General features: G+C 43.1%; 1 protein-coding gene across 6 annotated transcripts in view; it reads right to left on the reverse strand.

The window, feature by feature from the left end:
• Positions 1 to 15,059, reverse strand: part of MAPKBP1 (mitogen-activated protein kinase binding protein 1) — a 102,523-nt gene that overhangs the window by 29,574 nt on the left and 57,890 nt on the right. For 5 of the 6 annotated variants that reach the window (XM_039551910.1, XM_039551912.1, XM_039551906.1 and 2 more), the window contains exons 7-18: positions 12,502 to 12,639; positions 11,692 to 11,874; positions 11,063 to 11,080; positions 10,382 to 10,542; positions 7,998 to 8,187; positions 6,850 to 6,996; positions 5,776 to 5,960; positions 5,574 to 5,665; positions 4,947 to 5,072; positions 3,203 to 3,273; positions 2,633 to 2,754; positions 1,669 to 1,744 (exon numbers count right to left, since the gene is read on the reverse strand). In XM_039551910.1, the coding sequence (XP_039407844.1) occupies positions 1,669 to 1,744; positions 2,633 to 2,754; positions 3,203 to 3,273; positions 4,947 to 5,072; positions 5,574 to 5,665; positions 5,776 to 5,960; positions 6,850 to 6,996; positions 7,998 to 8,187; positions 10,382 to 10,542; positions 11,063 to 11,080; positions 11,692 to 11,874; positions 12,502 to 12,639 (1,509 nt within the window). The remainder of the gene's footprint in view (positions 1 to 1,668; positions 1,745 to 2,632; positions 2,755 to 3,202; positions 3,274 to 4,946; positions 5,073 to 5,573; positions 5,666 to 5,775; positions 5,961 to 6,849; positions 6,997 to 7,997; positions 8,188 to 10,381; positions 10,543 to 11,062; positions 11,081 to 11,691; positions 11,875 to 12,501; positions 12,640 to 15,059) is intronic. The other variant, XM_039551909.1, reaches the window with a different exon arrangement.

Consider the following 15,059-nt stretch of genomic DNA (forward strand, 5'->3'; position numbering starts at 1 on the left):
GTTTAAATTCCAGAGACAACCATAATCCCTTGGTTACATAATTGTCTTAAAAATGAGCAAAGCAACAGTAAAAGTAATTGAGATACACATTAAAAAAAAAAAAAAACAACACCAAAAAGGATACTAAAAACAAAAAATCCAGCTCTCAGAACATTTCATGGTTTCTTGTCTGAGAAAGATCTAATCAAGCACCTAAGCTTATCAGCAATTTAAAGTGTAGCATCAATTTTTCATTTTCTTTACTCTGGCTTATAAAAAATTTGTAGGAATTATAATAGGCAAAGAGAAAGAATTTTTCATTCTCTGTAAAACAGAAGAACTGACACTGAACAAAATTGTTTGTTTTCCCCTCCCTTTTTACCCAGTTATTTACACCCATCAATAATTTCAACTAGAAGGGAACTACAACTATCATCTATTCCTGCCTGACCAGTTCAGAGTTGACCAAATTAAAGCTTGTTATTAAGCGCATTGATCAAACACATCTTCAACACTCTCAGGCTTGGGGCATTGACCACCTCTCCAGGACATCTGTCCCAGTGTTTTACCAAACTCTCAGGAAAGAAATGCTTCCTAATGTCCAGACTAAACCTCCCCACTGCAAATTTGAACCATTTCCATATATCCTGTCACTGGATCCCAGGGAGAAGAGCTCAGCACCTCCCTCTCTGTGTCCCCTCCTCAGGAAGCTGTAGAGAGCAATGTGGTCACCCTTCAGCCTCTTCCTCTCCAAACAAGGTAAGCCCAATGTCCTCAGCTGCTCCTCAAAGGACATTCCTTCCAGGCCCTAATAATTATACTACTGCATTATAGCAGTAGAAAAATTATCAGTGAAAAATAAAAATACAATGAAGAAGCTTGTTTGGCAACTTAACCTGAGAGATATTTTGATTTTGTCAACTGGTTTTCCCTCTTTATAGATAGACAAGAATGCAGTTCTTCCACTCAACTGTGAATCTTGTACACATCAGATTTACCAGGGTAAGCCCTGGATAGTGGCAGAAACAGGCATGCTATGCTGGCCCAAGGCCTGGATGCACTCAGCAGGTAGAAAACATCCACAGATGCTCTCTAAGAAGTACCAGGCTTGTCCAGAACTCCAAGACCCAAGCTTTTCAGGGCAGATGCTATTTAATTTTATCAACTCAAAGAGTTTCCCTTGTATTTGCCCTCTGAAATCGACTTCACAAACACTGATCAACAGGCATTTCCACTTTAAAAACTAACTAACAAAACTAACTAATTCCACTAACAAAACCAGTCAAGAAACCCAGAATGAGGTCTCTGGAGTAGAAAGTAAAATATCAAATTAAATGGATTAAACCATCTCCTGACAGATATTGGTGCAGTTCCACTTGTTTTTACAGCATGGTCCAGTGACTCACTTCAGAAACAGGACAGAGAGAAAAATCATACATCAGCTTCAGCATTCATTGACTCTTTTCCTGTTTTAGCCTCATGAAACCCAAATACATTACCAGCCCTTAAGGGTGGAAATAGAAGGAAGCAGCAGCAGGGTAAAGGACAGAGTATGGAGCAAGTAAAAAAAAAAAAAAAAAAAAAAAACAAATTACTGTATTCAGATTTGTATTTCATTTTCTTGCCCCTGAGCTGCATTCAGAGAAGCTGAAAAAAAACTGAAAATGGAAGGAAAAGAAAACAGCTTACTTTGATAAGGGTGCCATCTTCACCTTGGGATCCCTTGTAAAGCTTCTTCTGCTTCCCACTGCTTATGTTGAAAACCCTGAGGGAGTGACATAAGATAACATGGCTCATTTTTGCCCAGGTACTGCTCTGGGGCTCTTGTCACCAGGATCCTTTTCTCTCCCTGTTCCTCATTCCACATAAAATACAGGAAACAGGGCCAAGCTACAGGAAGTGGAGAAATTATCTCCATGAAGTATTATCACCAATCAGTTAAATGGTTCAAGAAAAAAAACCTCAAAAGTAATGCAGAGGCAGATCATCTGAATTAAAATTGATGATTTATTCCCAAGCCAATAATCAATCAGTCCTCACTGCTGTAAAAATACCTGGCCTCCTTCATACTAGACCAAAGAGAGCAAGACACTTTATTTATGTTAGAATACAAAACCAAATCACATCCAGTAGTGATATTTAGCTATGACCAAAACTCATACCATCTCATACAGCTATAATAGGAGACACACAACTACAGAGAGACTCCTTTGCTTTCATTCAGACTGATTGGAGAAATGGATAAAAAAGGAACAGAGAACAGACTCCACTTGTTCAATGACAGTCACATCTAATTCAGTTTTAGGTTCCCACAATCCCAGGTATTTCACAGGACCTCACAGCTTTTCACTAAGTACCTTCAAAACCAAAATTACCACAGTGCAGAAGTTCTTGCCCCACAGCTCAATGATGTGCCAAGGAAGGCACACTTGCTCTCCCAGTAGAAAACCTTTGCAACGAGTAGCCAAGAGTCCCATGGGCATTGCACATAGTCACAGCTTTTTATCAGTGAGGGGAAAGGCAGAGTTCAACCTCACAGTGCCTCAGATCTGTCTGAAAACGCTGTATCAAAGAACTGAGAGGAATAATGATGGAGATGGGGCTGCCTTGTTTATGACTGCAAAAATATTTTCAAGATGAGAAGGAAACTAACCTTATGTTACGATCCTGGCATCCAATAGCTGCGTATTTCCAGCTGGGGTCCACATCCATGTCATAAAGTGTGGTCTTCCTAACAATGTGATGTGTTCGGGTAAACTGGACCCCTTCTCCTGTCTAAACACACAGATAAAAACTGTGTCAAAATCAAGTAGGTAATCCGTTTTTAAAAACAAGTAAATCCAGATGAGTCTTCTCACACAGCCAGCACAAAACAATCCTTCCCAGGGAGCTGCTGGGAACAGATGAGACTGGAGGCACATGGAACTCTTCCCTCCAGCACATACTCTTTCACCAGTCCTCACAATAGGTCTGGCAGTGAAAGAAAAGCAGATATCCTAACAGTTCGGTGTTTCACATCTTGCTGGGAGAGGTCAGGCTGGGAGTAGCTGCGTGCTTCACAGAACTAGTTCTCTGAATGTAATCTCTTCTATCGAGTCAGCAGGAGGCACTGAGGCTGAAATAGCAACAAGCTCATACAGAAATTCTGATATCATTCTTTGAAGTAACTCCTTTGTGGAGAGATTATAAATTAGAACTGTACAAAAAGCTGTGATAAGGTTACCTTCTGCGCAGTGCGGAAATAGATGCTCTTGTCCGCCCCACAGCTTATCATTCTCACTTTCCCATCGTTGGCTGGAGAGAAAAGGCAGGAGACACAAGATAAACACATACACAAGGTGGAGGAAATGTTTCAATTTATACCACTGCTCATTTATTCCAGTCTTGATTAGCTAAGACTGACTCCTCCCCAAGCAGCAAAACAGAAGCCCCTTCTCAGGGACATTTGTCTTTTATGCTCAGAGTGCATGAGGCCTTAACACAGAGGCTTTACAGGACAGATGAGGATGTAATTCTGTCTTCTCCCTCACCAATATGCTCATACCTCTGTGTTCCACAGCACTCTGTGGCAACATGGCACATGCACACTCTGTAGAAGCAATAGGCACTTTTCAGACCTTAGACTTGGTCACACGTTTCTTGCTGCCCTATCTAACTGCAGGGGCAGGCTTCCCTTCTTCCCTTAGGACTCTTATGTAACCAATCAGCTCCTTCATCAATGCAACACCTGATAAAACTCTAAGCAGCGACAATGCATCCAACATCACACAGGCCCTTGGACTGCACCCACTTAGAGCATGCCTGCACTTGGCTCATAGACCAGCACAAAGGCTTTAGCTGCCAGCCCTTGAGCCCACTTCCCTCATCTCCCAGGAAGTCAGCTGGCTGCATTCAAGGCCAGCTCACTGATAAGACAGATCTGTCAGAGCAACTTTTGCTGGCCTTGGAGCTCCTCCAGAAAAAAACTTGGAAAAGTCACACAGTTGTATTGGGGAGCCCGTGCTGTGAAGCTTCAGAGAATCCCTTCACTCAGGAGCAGTTTTCAAGCTGAGGTTCTCATCCTTGAGCCCCAGCTGAGCTACACGGCAGCAGCATTGCAGCCACAGCTGTGCCTGGACACATACCCACAATGATCTGAATCCTGACGCAGCCCATGGACTCACCTTCCTGATCTGAACTCCATCTTGCCTTGCTGCTGTGAACTTGCCTGGCAGGCACTGAACTGTAGCTGTCCCTGACCACTCCAGACTGATCAAGACCTTGAATTGCTTGAATTCATAATCTTATCACTATGGATTTGTCTGGTGACCTGGACTACTGGCTGTACCTAGTTACCGCCACTGGACTTGATCTGTTCCTGTTCATATCCTGTGGTACTTTCCCACTACCAGTGGAAAAGGCCACTACCTTTGCCTGCCTTCCTGTCACTCCTGGCTACTGGCTTTTCCTGACAGAGCAGCCAACTCTTGCTGTTCCCAACTGGTATCTGACCATCAGTAGCAACTGGGTGCTGGGGATAAAATGTGCTCCATTGCCAGGAATGCAGACTCTTACAGTGGTTTGCAATGACAAATTTACTTTACTCAAAACTTTTTTTGTGTGTGTTTGGGGATTTTTTTTGGACAACTGTTCACAGTTCTCCTAAATAAGAGCAACATGTAGTCCTCTGAAATTAGTTAAAGGGAGTAAATAATTACAGAAAACAGTTTTCCAAAGAAATGCTGAGGACTTTCAGGAGAGGTTTTTTCTGGGAGGAAGAAGGAGAGGAAAAGAAAGCAAAACCAGAAAAGAAGGCAAGTATCACCTTCTTTTAGGACTGCAACTAAAAAAGATGACCAAAAAAAACCCCCAGCTGCAGCTTCAAATTGACCTAGCCCAGTATTTAAGTAGCTGAAATTACTTTACAGTAGCAACGGGACAACAGCAGTGCTCAAACCCAGCTTTGGAGGGAGGCCATAATTTTCTACCTGCAAACTTCACTGCAGTGATGGAAGAAGAATGTTCATCCAGGGTTTGCTGCAGGCTATAGTCCTTCCCAGCATCCAAGACATGAATCAATCTATCCCGACTGGCTGAGGCTAAGAGCTTTAAACCTGTCAGAAAGTTAAAAAGAGTGCAAGATCATGACTTAAAAAGTCATTTTTAAAACAGCTTCCCAAGTCATCTTAGGGACAAAACATTATACTGTAGCTAACTGCATAGACAGACACAAAGTAACACCCCTGATTTTCACATTATAATACTATATATACTAATATATATAGTATTATATATAATATACTATATATATTACATATATAATATACTATATATATATATAATATATATATAGTAATATACTATATATACTAATACTAAATTTCACATTATAATACTAAACAGAAAAAGTTTCAACCTCAACATACAATATTCCAATACAAAGTAAGAGAAAGAAGACTTTTTTCAAAGGCTGGCCCTACTGGCCCAACACTACAAGCCTGCTCTGAAATTCAGGAGTAGCTCACCATGATAATTCTAACATGCCATAGTTGGACATTCTGACTTGCTCAACATTACATTTATAGGCAAAGGGGAATCAGCTCAACTGCATTTACCTGTGTCGGGTTTGGAGTATTCCAGACATAGGATCTCAGAGTCATGGGCTTCCACCTTCAGCATTTCCTTCAGAGACTGCAACTCATATATTCTAAGACACAACATGGCTCATTTCAGTACGTTTATTAAATTAACAATACCTGTTTCTGATTCTCATGTCTGAGCAGACTGCAATCTGCATAAGAAGGTTTATGGGATTACCTGAGAGTGCCTATCCTGTCCCCCGAGGCCAGGTGCTCCCCGCTGGGACTCACACAGACCGTGCGTATCCCCACCTTTGTATCCAGCACTTGTGCATCAGCTTTCTCTGCACTTCCTGCTGAGTTGTAATCAGTGTCCAGAAGTACCTGAGTGTTGTCATCTACATAGATGATTTTCATCAAGTCCTGGGGACACAATACACCCAGAAATATTTACTAGTTACCAAATATTAAAGCAAAGCATCTGCCTTAGAAACTGAGCTCCTGGCCAACATAAACATTTTATTGGCAATAATGCTGTAACTGGTAAGACCTCTTAGCTAGCAGCAAGCACTAAGCACCTTCATATTGTAGGATGAAAGTTTCCAGCTGTATCTCACAATCACCCTTTTCAAAAGACTCAAGCTAGAAACTAACAGCATCTCCTGCACTACTGATGACCTCTGGGATTAGTGATTACAACATATTAGGGCATGCAGCAGGAATCTGAAAGACTTCTAGGGATCATCTAAGTCAGCCTTCTGAGGAGTGACAGAAAAAGCAAGAATTTTTTCCACTTGCTTCCTGAGATCAGGACTGCTGTGTCCACAGATCTTCCATGATCTGAAGCAAATGTCCATATGTAGTCACTGTCCTCTATGATTATGCTCCCTCTTATATAGATGAAGTGAGTGCAAGCTGTTTTTCATTCAGTTCTCCCCAACCTCTGCTTCATTTAATGCACCTTTTCCAAACAAATCTTAAAAGTGGTTACACATCACAGAGATGCAGAAAAAGAGAACCAGCTCTCCTGAAGCATATGGCCCTTATGGAAGAGACTAAGCTTGATGAATCCACGGGCAGTTTATGAAAACAGCAATAGTCCCCAGGACTGCTTCAGACAAACTGTCCTTCCACCCAGTACTCCTTTCATGTTTCTTCAGGTTCGTACATGTAACCAGATTTGTGCTCAGTTTACAGAGAAACCTGTGTTGACTTGGAGATCCAAAGAAATTTGGGCCTTAACTTGGGAATACCTGTGTGTGAAGAAGAGCAACCCCAAGGACAAGGAGGCAATCCAAACCTAGGTTCTTACATTGCTGAGGATGTTGCGGTGCAGGGCTGTGCCATGGATGTTGGAGCTTTCAGTGTTCCACAGACGAATGGTGTTGTCAGAGGAGCAGGTGATGAAAGAACCAGGGGGGAGGCAGGGCTGATTGTTGTCCTTCACCTCTGGATACATCTAAGGGCAGGTAAAATCAACCCCTGAATAATACTGCCTGGCATCTGCCATTCTAGATACTGGTAGCAAATTTCAAAAAAAAATGAGACAAAAGGGTTGTGTTCTGTTTTCTAAACATGAAAGCCAGACGGTTCTGATAAAAACCTCTTTGCAGACCAGAGTTTCATACTGACTTTAAACAAATGTTCACTGAGCTTCCCTGATCACAGAAAAACCTCCTTAAGAAGCATGCAACAAGCCAGTATCCTTTGTTTCTAATAGTTCAAAGAGAGCACCTCAAATCCCAGACAATGACCATGCAATAACCACCTTGCGCTGTTGTTTGCAACTTTCATCTACTACTGTATATTTATAATTCAGAAGGAAAGGGTGTGATGCAATTAATAAATAATAACAGAGTTCTCAACCTCTTCCACTTTCTTTCCACTTTCCCCTTTCCTGACCACCGTTAGACATATTTCAACATATTAACAACTGCACTGTTTCCTATACCTCCTTTTCTTCCCTCTGTCCCTCTGAGGGAAAGCCAGCTAGACAGACTGGAAGATGACAGACACTTGAGAGACTATTTCCACATGTTCTGGTGAATATGTTAAGGAGGACCAGAGTTCAGACTTTATCACTGTTTCATGGTTTTTTGAAGCACTTGTTCACCACAGATCTCAAGCAATTTTTTGAGGTCAGCAATAATCTCTTTTGCATCCTCTAAAAGGAGGCTCTGTATTCAGCTTTGTTCAATTCTGCTTCTTCTCCCACTTCTCACTTTTTAATGGCGAGATTTTTTTTTCAGTAGCACACTGCATCTCACACAATCAGTCAGCTGTTGCAGTGCAGCCAAAGAACTGTTCTCAGGCCCAGTAGCAAACACACCAACCACAGGTGAAAATTTGAGTCAATTCTTTCCTTCTACAGTAAGTGTTTGCATTCAAATTTGGTAGCTCGTCTGATGACTTTCTCAGCTGCAACTCACAATCCAGCACCTGTGTCTGCAGACAACATACCTCAATGTTCCACACACAGGAAGAGTGATACAAAGCAGAGTACACCTTGCCCACTTTCTTCGGGTCTTTGACATCCCACACATACAGGCTGTGGTCATTGTATACACAGGAAAGCCACTGGTTGGTGGGGTCAAAGGTCAAGGCAATTGTGTCTGGATACTTCGCATCAGCCACACCAGAGAAAAGACGGCTGCACAAAGAGAGAACAACAGCCTGGTTAATTTGTGCTCTCTAGGAGTCAGGGCAAGGAGCTCAAACAGGAGAGCTCAGATTCTCCACAGGGCACTGTTGAGGTGAACAATACACTGTGGCATATAGAGAGAGAGTAGCTGGCCAGGAAGACCTGTCTCTTGAACAACCGGAGTCCAAAAGAAGCCTCAAAGTCCCATTGCAAAAGTCTTTCTCCTTGCCATCCAACACAGAGTCCCACCACATGTGACTGATTTTCCCTGAAGAAGGACCAAACAGGACACTTGATGATTACTGGAAATCATCGTAATTTGCCCTGCATAATCATGTGGCAAAATCCAAGTCAAATAATCTCAAAACAAAGAGAAGAGAGAGAATCATCTTTTGCTGGGTACTATATCTTGTTTACTAATAGCAGGAACTGCTCTTGCCAAGTAGAAGAACAAGCACTGCACTCAAAACACAGGAGCACATCAGCACGAGGGACAAAGGAATGGTTCATTTCAGTGGCCACTTGCCTGGCCTGCTTCCCTTCCACTCCCACCCCACACACAGGCCAGCGTGGTGCTGCTTGCAGCAGCTTGTGAGATGAGCAACTGCAGATGGATATAAAACATAAAATGCAGATGTCCTTTCTAGTTAGGCAAGCTCTCTGATGGTAACTTAGAAAGGAATTCTGTAGAGCCAGTAAACACCTCTTTGCCCAGGTGTGGCCCAAGATCACATGACCATGTGAACCCTGTATCTCTTCTACAGGTGTTCTCTGTTCAATCCTGCTGCCAGGCAAACAAAGGAGCTCTCTGTTGCCCTGAGGTGAACTCAACCATCCCACAGGCTGCTCATGATATTGAGCAAGGTAATTACAGACAGAGTGCCAGGGTGTTGAGAACTGGTAATTTTAAAGCACCCATGAAGCCAAAGTGCACGTAGCACACCAAACAACTGAAGCCCTGCTTCTGCACTTGCAAAGATTTGAGGGCTGGAAGAGCAGAAGAGCACAGCCCAAATTCTACTGAAAAATCAAGTAACTGATACAGTCGTGGGCAGTTCACTGCAGGCAACTGGCATCCCACAGAGAGGCTCTGGCATGCTTGGGAACATAAGGAGTCCTGTGTTTTAAAGCTTCTTTGGAAGTAATAAATTCATTTTAAAATGTTGTTAGATTGTAATCAGCACTACAAATACATATTTAAGATGCATATGAATATTTCTGCTTAACTGATGCATGAGAATAGCAGAGTTTTTCAAAAAGTCCATATATACAACTGCTTGATTTTAGCACTACCAGAAACTGTTTACATTTTAAACTGAAGAGAGTTCCTTTTCCAGCTCCCTTACTGGAACATCATTATCTCCCACTTATCTTCTGGAGGAGGATTATACAGTTCACTGTTTGAACCTTTACCTAAAGTTCCCAAGAAAAGTTTAGAGTATATATCTGTAGACATGGAGACTCCAGATACCCAGTGGCATAACGGCTGGTGGATTCGTATCGTTTTTAGATTTCTTTCCCCACTAGAGACAGAAGTGAAAGAGGGCAACAGAAGAACACTGGGAAAGCCTCCAGCCAGGACTGGCAAACACCCTCTACAAGAGGCAGACTGAACTGCATAGAAATCACATACTCACCTCAAAAGGTAAGAAATAGAAAGCCAAGACAGAAGATACTGGAGCAAGATAGGAAAACAAGACAGCAGAATGCACAAGATTGAGGGAGAAGAAATATTACAGACAATAGTAGATTTAAGTCTATAAAAGATTGCAAGAGAGCCTTTGAGAAAATGCCCCATGAGAACATGGGCATCTCTTAGCAACATCATTGCTATGGAGGAGAGTGATAAGCAAAGGATGTGCTATGGTACAGAAACAACTGAAGCGTGCCACAGCATCTTGTGCCCTCTGCCTGCCTGCTCATAGCAACCAATGCCAAAATGCTCAGGTGTGGTGGCAATGTCAATGCCACCAGACCTGAGCAACCCCAGGGAGATGAAGAGCAAGATAAGCTGTGTACTCCAGCAACCAGGTTTGGGCTGTAGTCCAGTCATACAGGGCAAGGCTGCAACAGCTCAGAGAGATCTGCAACAGGCTGCCAATTTTAATCCATAAAAAGAGCATGCTCCAGATGGCAAAGGTCTGGGGAACAGTTCTAACCCCCACAAGCCTCCCTTGCTCCCTTCCACCCTTCTCCACAGTACCTGGCCTCAGTCACACTTGCGATGTCTGTTCCCAGGAAGTGTGGCTTCGGCAGAGTGGTGACAAAGTGAAGGTTCAGAGGGTTAAAAATCCGCACGGTGCCGTCAGCGCAGCCACAGAAGATGTAGTCATGATTCACAGAGATGCAGTTTGCCACAGTGGTCTAAGGAGGACACAGCACATGAGAGGGCAAATGAGAAACGTGCTCTCACATCAAAGGTCACCAGACACACGACAGGGAGAACAGCAAATTGACAGACAAAGGAGTCATGGTCAGAAAAGCTGTAGTGAAGTCAAGCCCTGAGAGTAAGGAAAAGCCTAAAAATCAATTTTTCCTTTCTGAAGAACTTTCCAGCCAAGGTCCACTACAGATCCCAAGTAGTTAGAAAAAAGCCCAGTTTCTCTGCCACCCACTATGATGGGAGGTCAGCAGAGCTACACATTTGCTCCAGCTGAGTCCTACTCTGAACATTGCTTTTGTTCCGGTGACATTCAACACCACTGGCAGGCAAGCAGCACCTCACCCTGTACTAGCACGCCAACACATTACCTGTCAGGAGAAGACAAGAAACAGAACAAAATGGATTTTCTTCCCCTCCCTTTGGGATATGTACAAATGGCAGAAAACGGTACAAAATGGAGGAAAGGGGATGAGTTCAATGCAAAAAGTTTTTTCAACTTACTGTGAAGCTGTCTGTATTCTGAGCGAGAGTGAAAGGCAGATTTTAGAGAGGAAAGGAAAGGAAAGGAAAGAAAAGAAGAGGCATTTCACTTGAGTGAAAGCGTGGACAGACTTTTTCCCTTGATTTTAATACACTGGATCCTTTCAGGTGGGCATGTTACATTCAATTGAAAGGAAAACAAGCATGATCATATTCTTAACTATGGGCCAACCTGGTGGTTTAGAATAGCCAAATCAACTAGTACCTTGGCAACCTGCATTTGAGATGCACAAGCCAAGTAAGACACTGCAGACTGGACAGAAATCAGAGCCCTTCTAAAACTCCTATTTGGCCAGGCCAAGGCAGGAGGGACCATACAGGAGTTGCCATAAGGACATTGCTTTGCCAGTCAAACAGTCACTGCAATGCTGAGACAAGAGAATAAAAGAACCTCAATGATTAATAAAATCCCTTTGCCAAGAAGTAACGCTATTTTTCCTGGCCTTCCAGAGTAAAGCACAGGGTGGCAGAGGCACAATTACTTTCATTGCTGGTGGTCAGCTTGTACCTCTGAGTGCCTTTATTATTTGTTGCTCCTGCTCTGCTTCAGCAGGCACAAATACTGCAGAATAAGAGGATGTAAAACTCACCCTCAGCTCCACCCACTTGTCTAGCAGCCTTTTTTCATTGAATTCACAGAGCAGGCCTGAGGATGTGATACAGAAAGTGCTGTCAGCTTTTTTGCCCCTTCCACAAGCCACGTCCGCAAAGAAGTTGTTCCTCAGTTCTCCAAGCAATCCCGAGCGACCCAGCAAGGGGACTGTGGCATTGACCTACCAACAGAAAACACTTTGTTAGAAATTCAGCAAGGCACTTCAGGCAGACAGGGATTTTTTTAGAACATCAACCCCTGAGTGCTGAAGTGATTCAAAGAAAGAACTGTCAACAGCCTACAAGGAGAGGTTTTACTTGCTGTTCATGTTTGCAATTGTTCATGAGCACACAGAAAAATCACGATAGGTGGATTCTGCCCCCCAGAGAATAGCAGAACAGCTAAAAGTTTAAACACTTTGGTTGATGCTGCAAAATTACACTCACACCCTTCTGAGATGCTCATACCAATGTCAAATAGCTCTCCCTACCTCTGTGCTCCAAGGAGTTAAATGACTGCAGCTCTTTTCTGGTTTAGTTGTCCTTCAGTATATGTGACTACTAAAGAACAAGCATGCTTCTATGCAACTCCAGGAGCCACAGCCCTACCTCAATGCAGGATAAGACAAGCTTTTGGTGTTATCAGCCCATGGGGAGACTGAGACTTGAGAGCCAGAGGTGGAAGGCTATCCTTGCATCCCAGCAAAATCAAAAAGTTCCCACTTCCCACAGCTCACTGGGGCAAAATCCACCTTGCTCTAAGATGGAAATGGCTGTTAACAGTTCGGCCTTGATGCACTTTCTCTCACCTTGGAGGTTTTGCTGTCATCCAGGTACCAGAACTTGATATGTCGATTTCCAGCAGTGACAAAGTAACTGCAATCCTCAGAGAATGACACTGCCGTCACTTTACTTGAGACTTTGTTGGCTGCCACTACAATGTTTTTCTGGAAATATAATTGTTTAGATTACTTAATTTCTTCGCTCAGAAGCAAAGGAACTAATTTCAATTACAGGCACATATCCAGTACAAGCACTGCAGCAGGGAAAAGATGAGGCTCAAACTATTCCCCATTCACCTCCATATACAACCTCCCCAGCATTAGCTGGGAACATTGATTTGGCAGACAGTACAATTCACATTTATATTCAATTCCTCTTCCACATTGACTATGATCAAGAACAAATCAGCAGGCACCAGTGCCTGCAGGAACTTGGTGTCTGAGCCATGACAAACATGTTGGTTTCACAACCACCAGGAGCTCAGAGCAAACTCATTTCCCATCAGCAAATGCAGATGTAGGCCACAACAAGGAAGAACTCTCCCAGCCCCCAGGCAGCAATGAGGGCACAGCACTCAAGATCAGGAATAGGTATTTTCATGGAGAAAACAGTACTGGTTCTTCCATAAATTCTCCCTTCTCTTTAAACACATTATACTTTATCAAAAGACCCAAAATACATAAAGACCATGCTTGTACTGGAAGAGAAAAAGCAAAATGTGTTATACCTCAAATGTGCACCTCAAAATGTCAAAGAGTTTGGGAAAGGAGGAAGAAGACACAGGGACAGAAAAGAGGATGGACACTGCCCAAGCAGAATGGCCAGATAGGAGGAGGAGCTCCCTGTTCACAGTGTCATTGCTCAGTTTTCCTCCCCCTGCCTTGCCCAGATAGAAGTGAGAATAAAAAAGTTTTCTGCTCTGTCTGTTGTGGGTTTGCAAGCATGCAGAACATGGCTGACAACAATGCAATCCTTTTCATTCTTTCTGTGTTTCCTTTACCCTTCCCTTCAGGGATTCAGTTGCTCCCAGTCTTCCAGACACAATTCCCTCAGCACACAAACCCTGCCACTCAAAGGGCCCCACTGGACTGTGTGCTGACAGAACTGAAGAAACCAGCACCACAGGAGTCTAGCCTGCTGCACCATCACCATGGAGGATCCCCCAACCCAGAATAAAGGAAAAGCAAGTGGGACAGCAATTATAACTTCTTTCAAAACAGCGCACAGAGAAAAGCTTCAGACCCTTGCAGACCTCAGCATCGGGATCATTGCTTATGGTCTTTCTTTAAGGAAGCAAGGGAATCCTACAGACAACATGGATTTTCTCTTCCATCCCAGTCAAATGACTAGGTCTACCACTCAGGAAAAACAGGGAAATCCAAGCAGCAGCATAGAGGATAGACAGGTTGTGGTTAAAAGTGCAGGAAAATGCTTCAGGAGAGCTTTAGTCTCAGTCTTTATTGACTTTGGTCAGGTAAAGTATCTCTAGTTTTGGTGTACAGCCTGCAAAATAAAGGCCAGCTGGACCTCCCATCACAATCTGGAACATAAGCTTAAAGTGTGTGTTCCTCAGCACAGAAGAGTCAGACAGTCCTTACCTCACAAGTTCTCATGTCCACAATTATACAGTGAACAGAAAAACCTGCATAAGCAAGGGAAAGCAAAACTACTTGTACTGTTCCACATATGCCATGCATTGTGACCCTGTCCAAGTCACTACTTTCATTTGTATAACTAGAAAGAATCCAAAGGCTGAGCACTCAATTTTCAACACAGACATAACACTTATGTTCTCTCACTACAAACACAGTTCAGCCATACAAAAAAATAGCAACGTCAAACTTCAGCTCATACAGAAGACAACTAACAGTGAGATCTTAAATTACAGCACAGGAAATGAGATGAAGAGAGTAACATACTAAATGTATAATACAAGAGAGAAGAGAAGGCTCTGGGGAGACCTTATAGTGGGCCTCCAGTACCTAAAGGAGGCCTACAGAAAACATGGGGAGGGACTCTTCATCAGGAAGTGTAGTGATAGGGCAAGGGGTAATGGTTTTAAACTGAAAGAGGGTAGATGTAGATTAGCTATTGGGAAGAAATTTTTTACTGTGAGGGTGGTGAGGCATCAGAGCAGCCTGCCCAGAGAAGTTGTGAATGCTCCATCCCTGGAAAAGTTCAAGACCAGACTAGACAGAGCTTTGATGGGGTTTCCACCTGGTCTAGTGGAAGGTATCCCTGCCCATGGCAGGGGGATTGGAACTAAGTAATCTTTAGGGTCCCTTCCAACCCAAACCATTCTATGATTCTATGATCCTGTGAGATTTAACAGATGCATTGATTTATTTTCTTAAATCATATCTCTTTTAGAGAGGGTTACAGCACTTGAAGAGGTAGCAGGAGCATCTATTACTACAGAGGACCCCTAGCCTACTAAAAATAAATGTTTATTTTCTTATCTACAAACAACAAATGCTTAAACGTTTACTAGAGGAAAGACACAGGCTTTGTTTTTACCAAGTGTTGCCTCAATCCAGTGACAGGCAGAGTGACTTTCATCAGCTTTCACCCATTATGAATTCCC

Source organism: Corvus cornix, chromosome 5, assembly GCF_000738735.6.
Source record: "Corvus cornix cornix isolate S_Up_H32 chromosome 5, ASM73873v5, whole genome shotgun sequence".
In the NCBI taxonomy this organism is placed as follows: Eukaryota; Metazoa; Chordata; class Aves; order Passeriformes; family Corvidae; genus Corvus; species Corvus cornix.